General features: G+C 34.2%; 1 protein-coding gene across 2 annotated transcripts in view; it reads right to left on the reverse strand.

Moving 5' to 3' along the window:
- The window catches only part of LOC101687418 (follistatin-related protein 5), a 484,818-nt gene that overhangs the window by 428,699 nt on the left and 36,959 nt on the right, over window positions 1-19,160 (reverse strand). For both annotated transcript variants that reach the window (XM_045068434.1, XM_045068433.1), the window contains exon 2: window positions 9,791-9,932. In XM_045068434.1, the coding sequence (XP_044924369.1) occupies window positions 9,791-9,922 (132 nt within the window). In that variant the 5' untranslated portion in view covers window positions 9,923-9,932. The remainder of the gene's footprint in view (window positions 1-9,790; window positions 9,933-19,160) is intronic.

Genomic DNA, 19,160 nt, shown 5'->3' on the forward strand with positions numbered 1-19,160 from the left:
TTTATTCCAAAATTTGGGAAAACTAAAACATAAGGGATATATAATTCCCTTCAAAAATTTTCTGCACCTTTACACAATGAGGAGAAGCATTTATATTACTTTAAATAATATACCTTAAAACTTTATGTTGTCGTATTTGTTTAATTATCTGTTTCAGCATTGGCACAACTCTTGTTTCTGTGAGGTCTTTATAAAAGATTTTAAAGCTCATTGGCAAAATATCCTGCAAATTTTTGATAGTGGGGGAGGGGATGTACAGGTGTGGTGACAAGAGGAATATAGGTCCTCTAAACTCTCGGCTCAAAATGGTTGTTACCCTAAAACTGCTCTAAAAATAGTGGTCAGTGTAGCATAACATATAGAGTTGTTGAATCACTATGCTGTACACCCGTAACTAATATAACACACTAAAATATAAAAATAAATAAAAAAGGAATTTTTTTTGAGGGAAAAGCCTATTAAAATTGAGGAAAAAACTGAGAAAGAGGCCTCTACCTCAAGAGAAAACAAAACCACAATGCCAGCATTTCTTATAATATATGTAAGCAAACTTTGGACAGAATGTTGAAAATAAACATTTGTTTTTTGTTCATTATTTCTACCAATTGTTAGTGTAACGATTGACGGCCCCATATCTGAATGGGCTGTTTGTTTAACCCACACAACTGATAAATTCGCAATCACTTTCAGACAGCCTGGTGACTAGTTCAACATCTTAACCAAGCAAGTTTTTCCCACTACCTCATCTGGCAAATACGCATAGTCACCCCCATTTATTCCCCTGTAGACTAGACCCTATGGAGCAAACTCTGCTTGTCCCTGAAGGCTGGTCCCCTTGCTGGGTACTAAATAAGGTCTTTTATTGTATTTTCAGTCAGTTCATTTGAGATGTTTACTTCACCAATAATCACAGACAAACCAACATATGTACTTAAGAATTTAATTTGAATCATTTTGTTCAGTCTCTTGTGTGTAGCAGCTACTTAAGAGATACTTGTTGAACTAATGAGTGAATGCATGTTTTCGCTGATAAAAAACTGGACTCGAAGAAACATGTTAATTTACGGGGGCAGTGTGTTAAAGGAAAATGGAACTGTTTTGGATGATCGGAAACCCGGGTTTTAATCTTAGCTGAGCAACACCCAGCTGTATGAACTTCAATGAAGAACTTTGCCTCCCAGGCCCTCAGCTTTCTTGTCTGTATTATATGTATATATATATATATATATATATATATATATATATATATTTTAAATGGAATGAGTATTTTCTACTATCATATAATTCTAAAAACCTAACTCTCAGCTCATATACAGGGAACTGATGCCCAAAATAACCAGTAAGTAATATTAGTTAAAAATAATACCACACTTTCCAATTGTGGCTCATATACCATAGGGAGTTTATCGTTTAGACATGCTGAATGTCAAGCTCATAAATCAGCATATTCCCTTTCATTTATAATACACAGCTTTGCTAATTGAATTCACAATAGAATTTTAATAATTAAAGATGTACAAAACAACTTATAATTAATTTACACATTGAGGTAGTAAATGCAAATGCTAGCTTGCAATACATAAATATTAATGATTAGATAAATGTATTTTTACTTTATTCACCTGCTAACTCACAACCTTTTTCCCTACATCGACAGTTTAGGATAGCCACACTGAACTCTGTTAAAACAACATACCTATATTTTATTTATTTTATTTTTTAGATAAGAGGTAACATAATGTGCTTAATTAGAAGATAATGAAGGTGTGTTAATAGTTTGTTTTTCTAGCAAACTAATAGGATGTAGCCAACATCCTTTAGACAAAAATGGTGAGAAAAGACAACTAGATCTAAAGATAAGGAAGCTTTGGAACTCAATCTAAAGAAAATGAACAAATAATGACAAATTTATTTCATAGCACCTAGGTCCTAATATTCTGGTGTTTCTTGATCAACGTAGGTTGGTCAATGTTCAGAAAAACAGGGGTAAAGCTTCTTTTTAACTATCGAGGTAATCTTTTTAAATTATGGCATTGGATAAAAGGAAGCACTGTAACCCAAATCACTTGAAAATCCATACTAGGATAGTAGAAAGCATGATATGTGCCCAAGGGTGACACATAAGTAGAGTTTTCTGAAATCCCGACAAGCTTGGCTTTAATGTACTATATAAATTTGACTTTATTTGTATACTTTATTACACTTTGTGAATGGGTGTAAGTAGAATACTAAAACATCACATTTTTAATATTTCAAGACTTTAAATCTTCAATGGAAAGTAGCTCTATTTTTTCAAGCGATAGCAACTGTTAAATCTTTACAACAGCAGTTTAATGTAGAGTCAGAGAAGTGTAAGGGAGCATCCTTCCTGCACACCACCCTACAAAACAATAATAATAGTTCTGCTTTGAGACTTAGTTCTTGAAGAGATCAAATGACAATTTTCTGTAGTAAGTCTTCATCTTAAGAATTTTAGAAAGCAGATATATCCCTTTGTTTACTTATTTTTGTTAAGCAAAATAATTCAGTCCATTGCATGCCAATTTCCCCCAGTTTATCAAATTCCCCCTGGTTTGAAGGAATAAATATGCATGCAACACATCCAAAGGCGAGCAAAATATTTTTTCCCCTTCAAGTTCCAGAAAAGACAAGGTTAACCAGGCAAAAAGTAGGATGAAGCTATAACCATGTACCATGTGTTTAGTGTACCAATCAACTTTGAAGCACACACAGCTTTAATTCGGGCCTTAGATAGATATACCTGACGGCAACTCTCACCTCCTGTTAAAGGTGGTCCTCTCCATGTGTATCAGGAAACCCTGATGGTGCCTCATAGTTCTGAGGCGTCAGGAACCGAGACACTGATTGCCATTTGCTCTGGACTATTTGTTCAAGGCTTTTGTTTAAAAAACTTCCTTGAAACTCAGAGATAATATCTCTCTCTAGAGAGAAGAGCAAGTGTCTTTACAACCTTAGAAGAGAGAGATTGTATCTCCATTCACATGCTTACTGTCTAGTACAGAGATAATGTCTTCCTTGGGTGCAAAGAACAGGCAGGCTCATGGCCCATGCAGTAAAGCTGGTGTCCTTCGGCTCAGAGATCATGTAACATTCCTGGTGGTATGTGCTGGTGGAACCTTGTCCTATTCATCCTGCCTTGTGGAAACTAGGCTGTGGGAACTAGCTCGATTAATATCAGAATCCCATTTTTCAGAAATAAAATTTCAAAAACGTTCTGATTTTTCAAACATAACTTCCTTGATTAGAAAAAAATCTGAGATTTATTAATAATATTCAACCATTATGATGAATATGGGATACATATATCAACATATATATTAGTCAGTACTGTCTTTAATATTTAATTATTTGACCAGTAATCTTTCTCTCCCTTCATCGCCATCATTTTTGCTCTTAGATAGTGTGCCAGATTGCTTCCCGACCTCCACAAAAATATATTAACATGTTAAGGGCCTTCCATTGAACATGCTGCAAGCAGTCAGAGGTTTCAGATAGAAGGGTACAATTTTTCCTCAGTCAGGAAATAATGCTCTTGGGTTTGCCTGAAGGTTTCCAGGCTCTAAGCGGTCATGGTTTTGATGTATTGTTTAATGTTTCTCTCTTTCCCTAGAGTTCTCTTCTGCCACTCTTCACCAATCCACAGCTATCATTCTTTTATACCAAAAGTAAAAAATCATCTCCCACAAATGATGTCTTTGAATTACACTGTACAATGGGGCATAGCAACACTCTCTGGACTTATTAAGCTATGACAACTCTTTGCCCATTTGCACAGTATCTACTCTCATAGACAAACATTTTGATTCAGAAGGTAAAGGAATCACAGGATACTTGAGGTTTGCAGGGGTAGCTTTGTACCATAAAATGGACATAGCATTCCCTGGTCACATAAAGTTGTAAGAATTTTAAGGTCTCTAAGTGGTCCCACTAGATAGATGTATGTAAGAACACTCCTATTATCTTCATAACATTTTTCAGGCCTGACTTTGATTATCATCAGCAGCAAACAATGCAGCAGTATGATGGGTGTGATGTGAGAAAAGTGAAGTAAGATATATATTATGTACATAATCCTGTTTCTAACAGAATTCATAGCCAATCAATCAGAGTATGGGACAATGCGCTAGAATGTTAGGACATGCCTATTGCAGTGTTGTAAATACAACAGGAAGTTACATTGTGATGGGCCATTATGACCCAACAAGTAGTAGAGACAAATAGAAGTAGAGAAAGAGGGTAAGAAAAATCTGAAGAGTGGAAATGAAACACGAAGCCAAGATGGCACAGAGAAGGAGCCCAGGATTTCTGATGAGGTGATGTGAGTCTGAGTTCTACTTCTGTCTTTATTGGCGAGGATGGGCTACAGTCAATGTGGAGTTAATAACTTCCAATCTCAGTGGTTTAAAACAAAAGTGTTTTGTTTTGTTTTGTTTTCTCCCTCTCATTTCACATTTCAAGACAATCACTAATTGCCAGGGTGTTTTACTAATCCTAGTTATTTAGAAACTTGGGATGATTAAGCAATCACTACCTTGAACAGATGCTGTTTTTAATGCTAGATGAAAAAGAGAGTTCAGGGACGCCTGGGTGGCTCAGTTGGTTAAGCAGCTGCCTTCGGCTCAGGTCATGATCCCAGCGTCCTGGGATCGAGTCCCACATCGGGCTCCTTGCTCAGCAGGGAGCCTGCTTCTCCCTCTGCCTCTGCCTGCCATTCTGTCTGCCTGTGCTTGCTCTCTCCCCCTCTCTCTCTCTGATAAATAAATAAAAAAATTAAAAAAAAAAAAAAAGAGAGTTCAGAAACATTTTATAATTGTGATCAAATATTCAGTCCAAATGCATTCCATGGCACTTCCCTTAACTCATTGTCCACAACTAGACACATAGTTCAATCCAACCACAAAGAGACATAGAATCCCATCTTCCTACATGTGATAAAAACATGGGGAGAATAGGAAATATATGGTACATAGGTCAAATTACTATGAAAAGTTCTCACTGCATACTCTGCATTCAGTATTTAGTCTCTTGGGGCTCCTGGGTGGCTCAGTGGGTTAAAGCCTCTGCCTTTGGCTCAGGTCATGATCCCAGGGTCCTGGGATCAAGTCCTGCATCAGGCTCTCTACTCCCCAAGGAGCCTGCTTCCTCCTCTCTCTCTGCCTGCCTCTCTGCCTACTTGTGATCTCTGTCTGTCAAGTAAATAAAATCTTTTAAAAAATTTAAAAAAAAAGGTTTATTAAATCTCACAGCAATGCATAATTTATCTTCAACATCCAAATTTAATTCAAAATAATTTGTCAACTAAATAAATAAAAATTTTTTAAAAAGATTTTATTTATTTATTTGACAGAGAGAGATCACAAGTAGGCAGAGAGAGAGAGAGGAGGAAGCAGGCTCCCTGCTGAGCAGAGAGCCTGATGCGGGACTCAATCCCAGGACCCTGAGATCATGACCTGAGCCGAAGGCAGCGGCCCAACCCACTGAGCCACCCAGGCGCCCCAAATAAAATATTTTTTTAAAAAGTACTTTATCTTAAATCCTAAATCCTTTCTCTAACTTTCTAGATACATGGCATTAAAAATTACTATATATTTGTGAACTCCAGTTTCCTCATCTATGGAAAAACCATAAAAGCACTTAGGAATATTCAATAATTAAAAGACCTAATGTATAAAATAAAGCTGCTACATTCCTACATTTGATATTCCATAAATGCCTGTTGGATAAACACAAAGGTGAAACACATGATCAACTCCTTCAGATATACTGTGGACTATAATTACAATTTCTATAATTAACATGATGGATGTATATGATATTCATATTTATGATGCAAACATGTTTTCAGTCACATTTATGTATACCTGAGTTGTAAGTGATATAAATATGTACATATATATTTACATTTAAATCTACAACATTTCTATGTAATCTGACAAATAAACCACATTTCACTTTTTGGTCCCCAGAGAGGATTCATTACACAGTTGGCATGCAAATATTTGGTAAACATGAGTTCTTTTTTTTTTAAGATTTTTTATTTATTTATTTGACAGAGAGAGATCACAAGTAGGCAGAGAGGCAGGCAGAGAGAGAGGAGGAAGCAGGCTCCCTGCCGAGCAGAGAGCCCGATGCGGAACTCGATCCCAGGACCTGAGATCATGACCCCAGCCGAAGGCAGCGGCTCAACCCACTGAGCCACGCAGGCGCCCGGTAAACATGAGTTCTAAACGTGTATTTGTTCATACCCAAAGTCCTGACACCTCTCTGGGAAAAATGTGGAAAATAGCTAGTATATATCAAGATGTATCATATATATTATTTATATTATTTTATTGTTTTCTAGTCAATAAATATATTCAAAACAGTGGAATTTAATCCGAATAGAAAATCTTCTTATCCATTCCCTAAGTCTTACAGAAATTTAGACATATTGTTTGCAATTTCAATGAAACTGAAGGTTAAAAAATAACAAAGAATAGGGAATTTATCTTTGTAATGATATTAAAATAATTTACTTTAAATATGTTATTACATATTGTTCTGTTGATTTTACTCTCATAAACAGAACAAATTATACCTAATTAATGTATTATTCATTATAATAAACTATGTAATATAATAAACTCTATAATATATATATCAGATATATATATGATTTCAGTTTATTCTAGTCAGCAGATGGAATCATTAATTCCATATGTATTTATGAAGTGTTGACTATGGGCCAAACACAATTCTAGGTGTTATGGTATAGCAAGATGAGTAGTAGTTCACATTATAATGGAAGGAAGGAAGGAACCATCCAAAAAACAAATAAACAAATCACACACACACACATATATATATATATATCTCATAACCATGACAAATTGTGAAAACATATTTCAAAAGGGAGATAAGCAATGTCTGTGACTGTTCTATTTTTAATTACGGTTTGGGGAGGTTTCACCAATAACGTTGCATATGAGCCCAGTTGCATGGGGATGTTGCTAGTGAGCAGAAAGTACTTGGTGAGGTTTGACAGGGACTGTACAACTGTGGGTACTTCTTTGCTCCTGTCAAATACAAGTTTTCACACACACACTTTCACAAATGACTTTAATAGCTTAATTTTACCTCTGTCTTAAATCATTTAGTAGTTAGGTATTACTAACATTCTACCTCTCTGCTTTTAAATACCAGTAATCATGTATTACGTTTAACTATTTAGAGGTAAGAGCCACCGAGATGGAAAAGATTGGGAATTAAATTCGATCATTTTTGGTGATTATTAGTGTTTCTAAAATAGGCTTAATTCATTATGTCATTTCTTTTCTTTAAAGGTTTACTAAAGGGGCACCTGGGTGCCTCAGTGAGTTAAAGCCTCTGCCTTCGGCTCAGGTCATGATCCCAGGGTACTGGGATGGAGCCCCACATGGAGCCCCGCATCGGGCTTTCTGCTCAGCAGGGAGCCTGCTTCCTCCTCTCTCTCTCTCTGCCTACTTGTGATCTCTCTCTGTCAAATAAATAAATAAAATCTTCTAAAATATTAAAAAAATAAAGGTTTACTAAATCTCACAGCAATGCATGAAAATTTATCTTCAACATCCAAATTTAATTTAAAATAGTTTGTTTATAAATGTACACTGACACATAAAAAGCTGTGGTATTATATTTAGCAGGAGAATAATAAAAACTGCATAACTACACATTCTGCCATCATTTTTCTGCCACGGAGACAATTAAACCTTATCTATTATGTTCACAGCATCAGGAATGAAAGGATTAGAAAGGCATAGTTCCTGACCTCAAGATACATAACTTAGGGTAGACAAACAGCACAGAATGCATCTTCACTGGTATGCAACAAAATGAGCCAATATATTGTATTAGTAATATGTTTTGAGAATGTTCATAAATGAGTTCTTATCTCTATGCTTTGGAGTAGGATAAAACTAATTGTTAGTCTATGAGGTAGGGGACACAAATGATAATTGGAAAGATAGTGAAACAAGGTCAATTCTCCAGCTGCATTTATCCAGAAACTTACTTAGATTTACATGTGACTAAATTTCAAGAATGATTTTTGTAATTGAAGTATGTTTCAATATTTTACTTTTTTATTTTTTTCTGGCTACCAAAACTGTACTGCATGTTACCTTAGTCAATTAATATACTTCATAAATGTAGGCATTCATAAAATCCCTTAACATTTCTAAAAATTGCGACTTTTCATATATCAAATGAAAAAGGTACATCTTTATAATACTATTTTGGAGATTAAATAAAATAGTACATTTAAGAGCCTACCCTATGATCTGGCACATAAAAATTCCAGTCAAGATTAGTGATTTTATCAAAACATTAGAATGTGAAAGATTTTCAGCAAAATATATGCAATGTGTACAGATGCAATGTAAATACATGTGTATTATACATGTATGTGTACAACACAGGTCTGAACTGAATGACCCACTTACACACAATTTTTAAAATTAATATGGTACTTTACTGTAACTGTATTTTTCCTCCTTATAATTTTCATTAGCATTTTCTTTTCTCTTGCTTACTCTATTGTGAGAATATACTATATAATACACATAACGCACAAAATATGTGTTCATTAACTGTTTATATTATCAGTAAGGATTCACTCAATAGTAAGCTATTAATATTTAAGAATTGGGGGCCAAAAGTTATGTGTGGGGCACCTGAGTGGCTCAGTGTGTTAAGCACTTGCCTTCAGATCAGGTCATGATCCCAGGGTCCTGGGATCTAGACCCATGTTGACTCTCTGCTCAATGGAGAGCCTGCTTCTCCCTCTGCCTCTGCCTGACACCCCCCGGCTTGTGCTTTCTCACTCTCTCTCTCTCTGTCAAATAAATAAACAAAATCTTAAAAAAAAAAAAAAAAGTTATGCATGGATTTTCAACTATGCAGGGGCCAGCATCCCTAACACTTAATATTGTTGAGGGGCCAACTGTACTTATATTTATTTCAAGTTTTTTTTAAGACAAATAAGAAATTTTAAGATATATATTTTCTCCATAATTAATATGTCATTTTTTGTTTTGATTCCTACTTTGAATGAAAATCAAAATGTATTATAAACTTTTAATTTGATTGAATAAACAGCTACTTTAGTATTAAAGTTGCCCTATTATTAAAATAAAAGTACCAGCTTAATTAATGTAAATACATTATGTAATTTATAGTATGCCTAAAGCCTATTTATTTTATACTTGAAAATATTTAACATAAGAAAGTGAAGTATTTCCTCAATATTAAAAATGTAAAATTATGATTTTTTATGAAATTAAAACATTTAATGATTTCCATAAATATTAATTTCTTTACCAGCCTATCTAACTCCAGATGGTATAGACATCTTTTTTGTTTACTTTTACTTCAAATTTAAAAGCATAACAATGTTTTAGTTTAAAAAGTTCTAAATTTAATATGGGAATAACAGAAACTATCTAGTCTGTCTAGCTGATAGGGTCTTAACATATTTACTTATTTTTATGTCACTATTACCATGACTTAATGTAAATTTAAATGATTTTTTTCAATGAGCCATCTCTATACTTTAAGAAATATTTAATTCCCCAAATTATAAATTTCCTAATTGCTACAATTTCATGTTTTAAAATGTGCATTTTTATACAGAAATTATATTCTGAAGGCATATACTGCAATAAGTGCTCCTAAGTGAATAATAAAGCAGACACCTAATAGTTCAGTTCATAATTGCTAGGCACTGTGAGCAAATTCAGAATGCTGACTGTACCTTGTGTCGCAATCTGATTAGAGGTTGGTAGGATTGAAGGCCATATCCTGCTTCTTTGGTTGGCCTTCCTTCTGACTCCAGAAAAATGAATCCAAGAACCAAAACTGCTGACCAGCACTTAAACATTCTCATTGGTTCTCACCTGTGAAAATTAGCATTGGAAGTAATGAGAAAATGTTTTATATATTGAAAAAATTCTTCAAGAAGTATTCAATAGTGCATAGAAATCTCCACAGATCTAATCAAAACTTGTAGGCAATTGCCAACTGAATCCATAATAGGTAAGCATCTCCAAAAAAAGATTATGATACCCTTGATCATAACAAACAAATAAACACTGTTTTGTTCACTCACACAGCCTTACACAACATTAAATACATGGAGATATAAATGCCAATCAAAAGGTATGGAGGAGAATTAATTAAAATGAAGTTGGGGATGCCTGAGTGGCTCATTTGGTTAAGCGACTGCCTTTGGCTCAGGTCATGATCCTGGAGTCCTGGGATCGAGTCCTGCATCTGGCTCCCTGCTCGGCAGGGAGTCTGCTTCTCCCTCTGACCCTCCCACTTCTCATGCTCTCTCTCTCTCATTCTCTCTCTCTCAAATAAATAAAATCTTTTAAAAAAATATTTTAAAATTAAGTTGAAAGAAAATGAAAAAACAAAAAACAAAAAACAAAACCTTAAGCCATGGCTAAATTTCTAAGCATCCATATAGAGTACAATTATCAACATACTTATAAATCTTGAACTTGTTTTTGAGTACATTTGATGAATAACACTTAATAAAACTATAGCTATTATAATTCACTAGCAATGGCTGGTAAGAGTTTGACAAGGTGGTCTTCTATGGTAGGTACTTAATAAACTGAGGTACAACAAAAATAAGGCAGAGGGTTATACTGAGTTATGAATACATTTTCCCAATACTAGCTAAAAGAATATTTTCCTAAAATTTTCTTAATAAGTATTTTAAACTAAAAGCCGTGTGAGTCTGTCCACTGCTCTTTATCTTTAAATATACCAGAGTAATTGTAAAATGGCATGAATTTATTATATAAACTCTAAGCCCTCTTCCAAAAAATAAATCTATGCTTTGAATTAAACCATATCCCATTTTATCACTTTCACCGGCACATCTTTGTCCCTATTGTGACAATAAAGAAGCTCTTTCTCCCCCTGTTCTGTATATCTGACTTCTTGAGAAACTTAACCAATTAATTAAACCTGATAGTTACTGTTGTCTAAATGTCCCCACCCAGTTATTAACTTCCATCTTTAAAGATGCTCAAATCGCCCAGGTTTTAAGATAATTTCTCTCCTCTACTTCCTGAATATTCTGAAAGAGTTGTGTATATCCTTCTAGCTAATTTCCAAAACTAGTTCACTCAAGCATGTTTCTATCTCTATCACTCTATCAAAGTAACATTTCTTTGGTAAGACTGATGATTCACAGATCTGTATTCCCGAAACAAATAATGCATTATATGTTAATTGAAAAAAAACCAAAGTAATATTTCTTTGTTTCAAGAAATGGTCACTTTACTTGGTGTTTAAGACACCCCTCTCTTCTGTTTCTCTAGAATTTATGAAAATTTCTCAGTCCTTGCATAGCTTCATCCCACTCCTTTGCTTCACTATTAAATAGTATAGCTTACCAAATTTCATTCTTAGCCACTTACCTGCTCCCTCCATCCAGCCAGACATTTCAACATCATCTATCATTTTAATTACAGCTACCTCATGCTTTTAGACCACTTTGTTTTTAAGGAACAACTACACTAGCAGTACCTGTTTTTACTACCCAAAAGAAATCTGAAAAGGATTTTTGTTTTCACAAAAACAAACAAACAAACAAAAAGATGAGAAGAAAAAATAGTGCTCAGCATTTGTTTTGAAGTGAGCCCAGAAGCAGCATTCCTCCGGAGGGTGGAGTAGAGAGTGTTGCCCTGCCAAGCTCCTTCCCAGACAGAACTACCCTCAGCATCCCAGCACCAAGCTACCAGGATTTTGAACTGTGCCTGTGAGCATCTGTGTTTTATCTGGATTTATTTTGGCATCCAGTAGTAAGAGGTGTCCTAAGGTATCAGAAAAGCCTAAGAGGGAGGTCTGAGAACACTCAAAAATTTTCCATATAAATTAATGGTAATTGCTTCTTTCTATGCTTTTTTTTTTTTTTTTTTTTTTTTTTTTTTTATGAAAGAATACACAAGAATGCTGTAGTTTGGGATAGCAGAGAGAAATTTTGCATCATTGCTTCTCATCCAAACTCCAGATTAGAAGAGTCAGCTACATGTATATTTCAAAACAGTTCATGGTATACAAGCCTCACATAAAGTCACCCTTTCCCAGATTCTCGTTTGCCCATTTAGTCAAGCCAGAAATGAAGAGACACCTTTGACTCCCTTAACTTTCATACTAAACTCATCCCTAAGCTCTGTTAGTTCTGCCTTCAAAATGTATCTCTTAGAATCAGTTTCTTTCCAGTCTACTGTCAAAACCTGAGTTCACACTATCACCACCACATCTCCCCTAAACTGCCCCAAGTACAACCTTACTGGCCATCCCCATTCATGCTTATGCACCCTGAATCATTCCCTATGCAATAGCTCACATGGTCATGTCAAAGGCAAATATGATGACTTCATTGCCCTTGTTAATAACTTTAGGATATACTCATTTACCCTTAAGATAAAAACCAAAATCCTTGATCTATCCTGCAATTGCAAAATCTAGGCTCTGAATGTTTTTCTCTTCTAGAGAACTGCTCTCCAGCCACACTGAGTTTCATTTAATTCTCTGAACTTGGTCCATTCTCACTATGAGACTTTTGTACCTTACTTTCTTCTACTGGAAGTATACCTTTTCCCACCCCATTTATCTCCCAAAGACCTTCACATATCAGACATATCTCTTAAGAACCTTTCCCATAATATCAAGCTTGAGCTACATTTCTTAGTTACTCATGCTCATAGATCAGTCTTCCTTCATTTCAGAACAACCATTTGTAATTATACATCATTAATATGATTATTTAAATAATGGTGGACTTCTTCACTACATTATATATCTCTCTTCTTCAAACTTCATGAATACAGGGATCTGGTGATTGGTTTTTCTCAGCATTATAGCATCTGGGCCTAGCATATTGCCTGGTACCTACTAGACACTCAATAAATGAATGCATAAGTGAATGTCATCCTGCATTCAAGAGCAAAAAAAAAAAAAAAAAAAAAAAAAAAAGATTGTGTTTTCTTGCATTCTGACAATATTGAATGCAATTCCTATTTCACGACCACTACAAAACATCTGAAACTGAACCAGAAAACTAAATAATTTCATTTGCAATCCATCCCTTTGCTGTCATTTTGATGTATAGTCTAATACTTCTCTCAGAGGTAAATATTTGTTTATAAGACAACTGGATGGAATATTTTAAATCTAAGATAGAGCCCAAGAATAAAGCAAACCGGACCAACTTAGCTGAAGGGATATTTTATTAGGGGTTCTGAATACTATGTTCCTTCAGTTGTCAAACAGGAAAGGTAGGAAAGAGGCATGGCAACAACCTTGTCTCATTATGACAGGGTAAAGGTTGGGTCATAAATTTCTTAAGCTCCTCATTTAAGGGTTTTTATTTTTCTGTCTTCTCTCTCTCTTCCTCTCTCACTCTCTCACCCACCACACACACACATTCACACACACATATATTCCACACAGCTAAAAATATTTCATATACTATAAAATATAGATTAAATAAACAATTACTTAATTTTAATAGATGACCAAAAAAAAATCTCACAAATTTTGAGTGAGAAAACTTCCACATAATGATAATTAGATCAATAATCTCTTGAAGTATTTTTTTCTGCCAGAAAACAATAGGCTAGGAACGTCTGCTTTACGAAATTTTACAAAAAGTTGGTAACAAGTCAACATGCAAATCTTCAGTGTATTATACAACTTATTTATACCATTTTCATCTACTTCTCATATTATTAGCCATGATTAATTTTTTCATTGATAATCTTATATTTTCATGACTAAAATTTCTTATTAATACAAAGTTTTACAAAAACTTAAAATATAATAATAAAAATACATACTTTTTATCTCATCAAAAGCTATTAAGACAAATGGAGCAATTTATTTGGTGTCACAGAAAAAAATGAAATAACTGATATTAAAAGCAGATACCAGGGCACCTGGGTGACTTGGTCAGTTGAACATCTGACTCCTGGTTTTGGCTCAGGTCAAGATCTCAGGGTCATGAGATAGAGCCCTGAGTCAGCTCTGCACTAGGTGCAGAGATTCTCTATCTTTTCTTCTCCCTCTGCCCCTTCTCTACTCTCTCTCAGATTAATTAATTAATTAATTAGTTAAATCTTTTTTAAAAAGATCAGCTACTTTTGGGGGGCTGGGGAGAACCCTGATTTCTATTGCAGATAGGCATTGAGCTCAGCAGTAAGTGTTAGATAAGACAAAAAACTAAGACAAGCTTCTTCATTTATCTTCTGTGAATGACTACCTTGCAAGATTTTCTTTATTAAGATATTAGTAAGAAAAATAATTGAATCCAATTAGATAGCCATCAATTAGCAATCTAAATAAAAAGATGACACTTCTTGATAGACGCTCAGAAAATAATTATCGTTTTCTTATTTCTCCTCAGCTACAGGATCCAAAGATGTCATTATTATGTCTTTAAAAGTTCACTCCTTCACAGAAGGTGTTCTGGAAATTATAAATCAGTAGTAATCAATCCCATGATATACTGACTCATGATCTCACTTTCTCAGTACTATAACCTCTGACAACGTGTTAGGTTTTCATAATTAATTGGCAGTTTGTTGATAGCTCAGTAAGAACACTGAAAAGCACGTGACTAAAACAAAACCAGCTGGAACAGATGGTGCAATAATGATCCTATGACTTTTCCTTACAACCTCAACGTTTATATGGAAGCATCAGAAAACAACCTCGTTATTAGCTTAGAGAAAACAAAATGTTTACAAATCTAAAAAGTATCTGCTCAACATTAGATTTAACAAAGTTACACTTGAAAATAGTAAGGGGAATGGAGAAAGGTTTCTTTTGTTCAAAAAATAATGTTTATCTTTGAATCAAACTATTTTATTCACCATATGGTGTAACATGCTGTGCAGCTCATGGCAGTAGGATTTAGACTAGTTATATGATTTAGTAGATTCAGATTTCAGGGATTTTGATTTGTTTACACATTCTCTAGAATTTCACCTCACTTGGGAAAACAAACTAAGAGTGTTAAAGTACTGCCTTAAGAATGAAATATAGCATTTGAGATGGGGAAGGAAACTGTGGTATCATGCATACGAATGAAAAGAATGTCAAGGTGAAGCAAATCCACAACATTCTCAAATGTCGCAGAGAAGTCAAGTATCTGAGGGTTTCTCCTGGAGTGCCCTCACGGCCTCGCACTCCAGCCTAGAAAAATATTGTAGGTCTTTCAAGACAGTTCCATCCACTTCCTTGGTGAAATCTTCCCTGTCAATTTTGTCTGGACTTGACTGCTCTCTGCTGCAATTTTTACACGTGTCTCTCATGTGTCTTTTCACCTTTGCACTGCTAATTATTGATTTAAGAAGATTTATGTGTGTGTGTGTGTGTGTGTGTGTACATTAAACCAGTTCTATCACAATCTCTTAGTTTCTTAAATTCCACAGACCTTTGTTCTCTTCTGTAATAGAGAAGTGGCCTACATGATTACTAGTGCCTTTTTCCTTTTTGGTATTCTATAATTCTATGAGACAGAGAAATTGACTTCTAACCTACCCTGTCACACTGTATAACCTAAGCAAAACCAATTACATTTCTTGGGCCTCATCTGTAGGAAGGGATTTATGACCCTATATAGTCTAGCATCTGTACCAGATTATTGCTTCTGACTAGATTTATTGATCTGGAAAAGGATATGAGGAAGAACAGATTTGAGGGAGAAAACTATCATTCCTTCTTTGAGCGACCTTTTGGTAGTCCTACTGGAGATGTTAAGTAGTCATGGTATATAGGAATCTGAAGTTCAGCAAAGAGGCATGGGTTAGATATACCTCTTTGGAGTTCTTAGCATTTATATGTCATCTAATCTAGGTATGAGATAGGAAAAATTTGGAAAAGAGAAGAGGCCCAAAGACTAAGTTCTCAGGCAGGTTTAGTCAAAACAGAAGATCAAGTGCTGCTAGGAGAAGAGAAAATGAAAATAGTGAAGTTTTAAGTTTGGAGAAAAAGATGCATGAAAATTTCCATTGAAATGGAATGACTGGAAGTCATAGCTCTTATCATCTGGCATGCTATATTTCTACTGGTTTGTTTATTCTCCATTTCCAACCAGAATGTTAGCTCCATAAAGACAGGACTTTGTTAATTACCTGTGTGAATTAGAGCAGTACCTGGCAGACAGCATGAGCTCAATAAATATTTTTAGATAGATAAATGAATGAATAAATTAATGGTGATAAGTAATTAATTTGAAATAGTATGTATACATTAAGGGATTCTTAATAGTCTTCATGTAATTGAAAATATTCATTAAAACTGACTATGAAATCAATCTAGAATTCAAGTGGCTGTTATTACAAAAGGCCTTTCTTTTACACCTCGATCAAAACCAGGTTTTCAGTGGGAAGTTCCTGTGGAAAAGCTTCCCTTGTCAAGGACTGAGTTTTTCATTCCTTTAGCTCAACTGAAATTGGAAGGACCTGAGAGACTAAAAGGAGTAAAAGAATATTTTCTATGAGCAAATCTGTTGAGTAACTGTTTTTATCTTTTGACCCACTTTAACTTCATACCTACTACTTCGAACTCTGTGGTTGAGTTCTAATTTAATACTTCTCTTAGGAAAAAAAAAAATTCTAAAGAATCTACTTCCATTATGGGCAATGGAGTCTCCCTATCACAGAAGTAGATTTTTTGCACCTAGCAGTTAGTTACCCTTATGAGAACAATGATTTCTCCTAATGATTGTCCCATCTTGAAATGTTCATTCTAATAAGCATAGTTAAAAACAATATGAAAACAGCTACGAGTCACTGCCTTCATGCTGTAGGACCATACTGAAGAATAGTAAAGGAAAAACAGATCATGCATATCCTACTAAACATATTAGGAGAGCACCATACAGTACTTAATCATCCAAAAATATTTTCTCTGCTAAGTATTATTGCTTATATTGAACTAAATATAATGAAAGAGAAATGTAACAGGATAAAGTGTCCAAGTTCAGAAAGCTGGTCATTGTCAAAACTGATATCTGAATCCAAGGCTGACTCCACTCAAATCTGACCCATGGTTCTGTCATGTAATTCTACCTTTAAAACACACATAATGACACAGATACAGAAGAAAAACCTGTACAAGTAGTAGCCATAGACAGCAAGCAACTACTTAATCAGACTGAAAACTACTGGAAGAGAGAATCTTTCCTTTACATTCACTTTGGATCAATGCAAATGCAGATACAACAAACAAAGGCAGGGATTATGAGAGAGCAATAGCTATGTGACTTCTATGTTCCTACTGCATGGGTAAGTGTCTTTCAATTCTATACAGACACATACATAAAAATGGAAGTTTCTTTAGTTCTTAACTCTATCTTATTGGTTTATATTGTGAAAGAGACCAAAATTTTGAAATGTCATACCTTGTTGAAAGATGATAATATGTGCAGTACACTTTTTTTTAACATCTTAGATAAGAATAGAATTATAATTGTTAAATAATAAGAATGATGACCATCAAATTAATTTAACGTTCAAAGGAAGAACTTCTATTTCAATGACATAGAAGTCATTAATTTGGATGAACAAAAACTGTCCGGCTTCTCACCAATTATACCTTTCAATAGCCAGCTTAACTTGAAAAAGAAGGAAACTAAATATAGATAAAATATATTCATTGGCATTTTGGAAGGACTGCAGTGTGAAATGTATAATAATTTAAGCTTGCATTAGGAGAAAGTATTCACACTGAATTCCATTTAATTAAAAAAAAAGAAAAAGATGTGTGTACTCTGCTTTAAAAAAATGAAAATCCCACATCATGAAGAGCATGTTGGGTGGTAAATATTTGTTTCCCAAAGCTATCTTTGATTTACAAAACCATGCTGAATCTTTACTTATTTTTTATTTTATTTATTTATTAAAACAATTTATGCTGCAATATTTATACAAAACTATTAATACTTCTAGTGCACTAAAGATATTTTTGAAGTAAAAAATTTAGCTACAACATCGAATATAAGACAACAGAACTGAAAACCATATTAGAGATTTAGTGTAACCCCTTCTTTTTATACGGGACGAATATGATACGCAGCAGGAGTAACTGGTGGGCCCACAATGAAGGTAGTCATGGGCCTGGAATGTCACTGTCCTGATTCCAAATATAATATTTTTCTTTTAAATGCTACAATGTATTTGACTAGAATCCATTCAGTGTGGAAAGAAAGGACCCACACATTCAATTGCTTTCAGTGTCTAAGGCACTGTTTAGAAGCCACAGTTCTTTGAACCCCAGCAACTTTGTATTTAGTACTCTATAGAGTTTATAAAAGCCAACACAAAGGACATCAGCATCACAATCTCTACAAAATCATATGGATTAAGTAGAATTTTCAGAATTTTTTTTTTTTTTTTTTTGCTTTGTACATTTGTTTTTTCACAATGAAATTCACTGGGAAGATAGTTATATATGGCTATGGTTAAAGTTATATATAGATGGTTATAGCAGTGCTTATATAACTAGTGATGCAGTAGTTTTATATATATATTTATTATATATAAATAAATATGTATTTTTATATAAATAAACAATTTTCATGAATATATATAAAATTTATGAGAGATATAGTAACATAACCTTATAGATGTTTATAGTTGTATATGGATGGTTATATACAGTGCAGGATATATATATATTTTAAAGTGTGTTTGACAACTGTGGAACAGAAGGGGTCTAGCTGACTTTACCAAGGAATTTTATTAAATTATATAACCTTATGGTAACCTGGACTTCAAATTGTAAGTACTGGTGCTTCAGACTGAAGCAGAAAAACAAGACAACATACAGTGACCCATGACTCATATTCTATCTCCCAAAAAACATCCCCAGACTTGACTTTATAATACGTTTTTGATTCTATAGCAAAAACGTATATGTGTAGGCTGAAATTAAATTAATTCCATATGTCAGTTTTTATGATGACCTTCAGTAGATGATATTAAAAAATAAACTTTATGCAATTATTTATTTACAGTTTATCAAACCATCTGTTTGTTGTCAGTTTTGTCTTCAAAATGAATAGATTTACAATGGAGCATTATGCCTCCATCAGAAAG

Source organism: Mustela putorius, unplaced genomic scaffold (assembly GCF_011764305.1).
Source record: "Mustela putorius furo isolate JIRA1106 unplaced genomic scaffold, ASM1176430v1.1 tig00003907_pilon_pilon_pilon:0A:0A:0A:0A, whole genome shotgun sequence".
Lineage (NCBI taxonomy): Eukaryota > Metazoa > Chordata > Mammalia > Carnivora > Mustelidae > Mustela > Mustela putorius.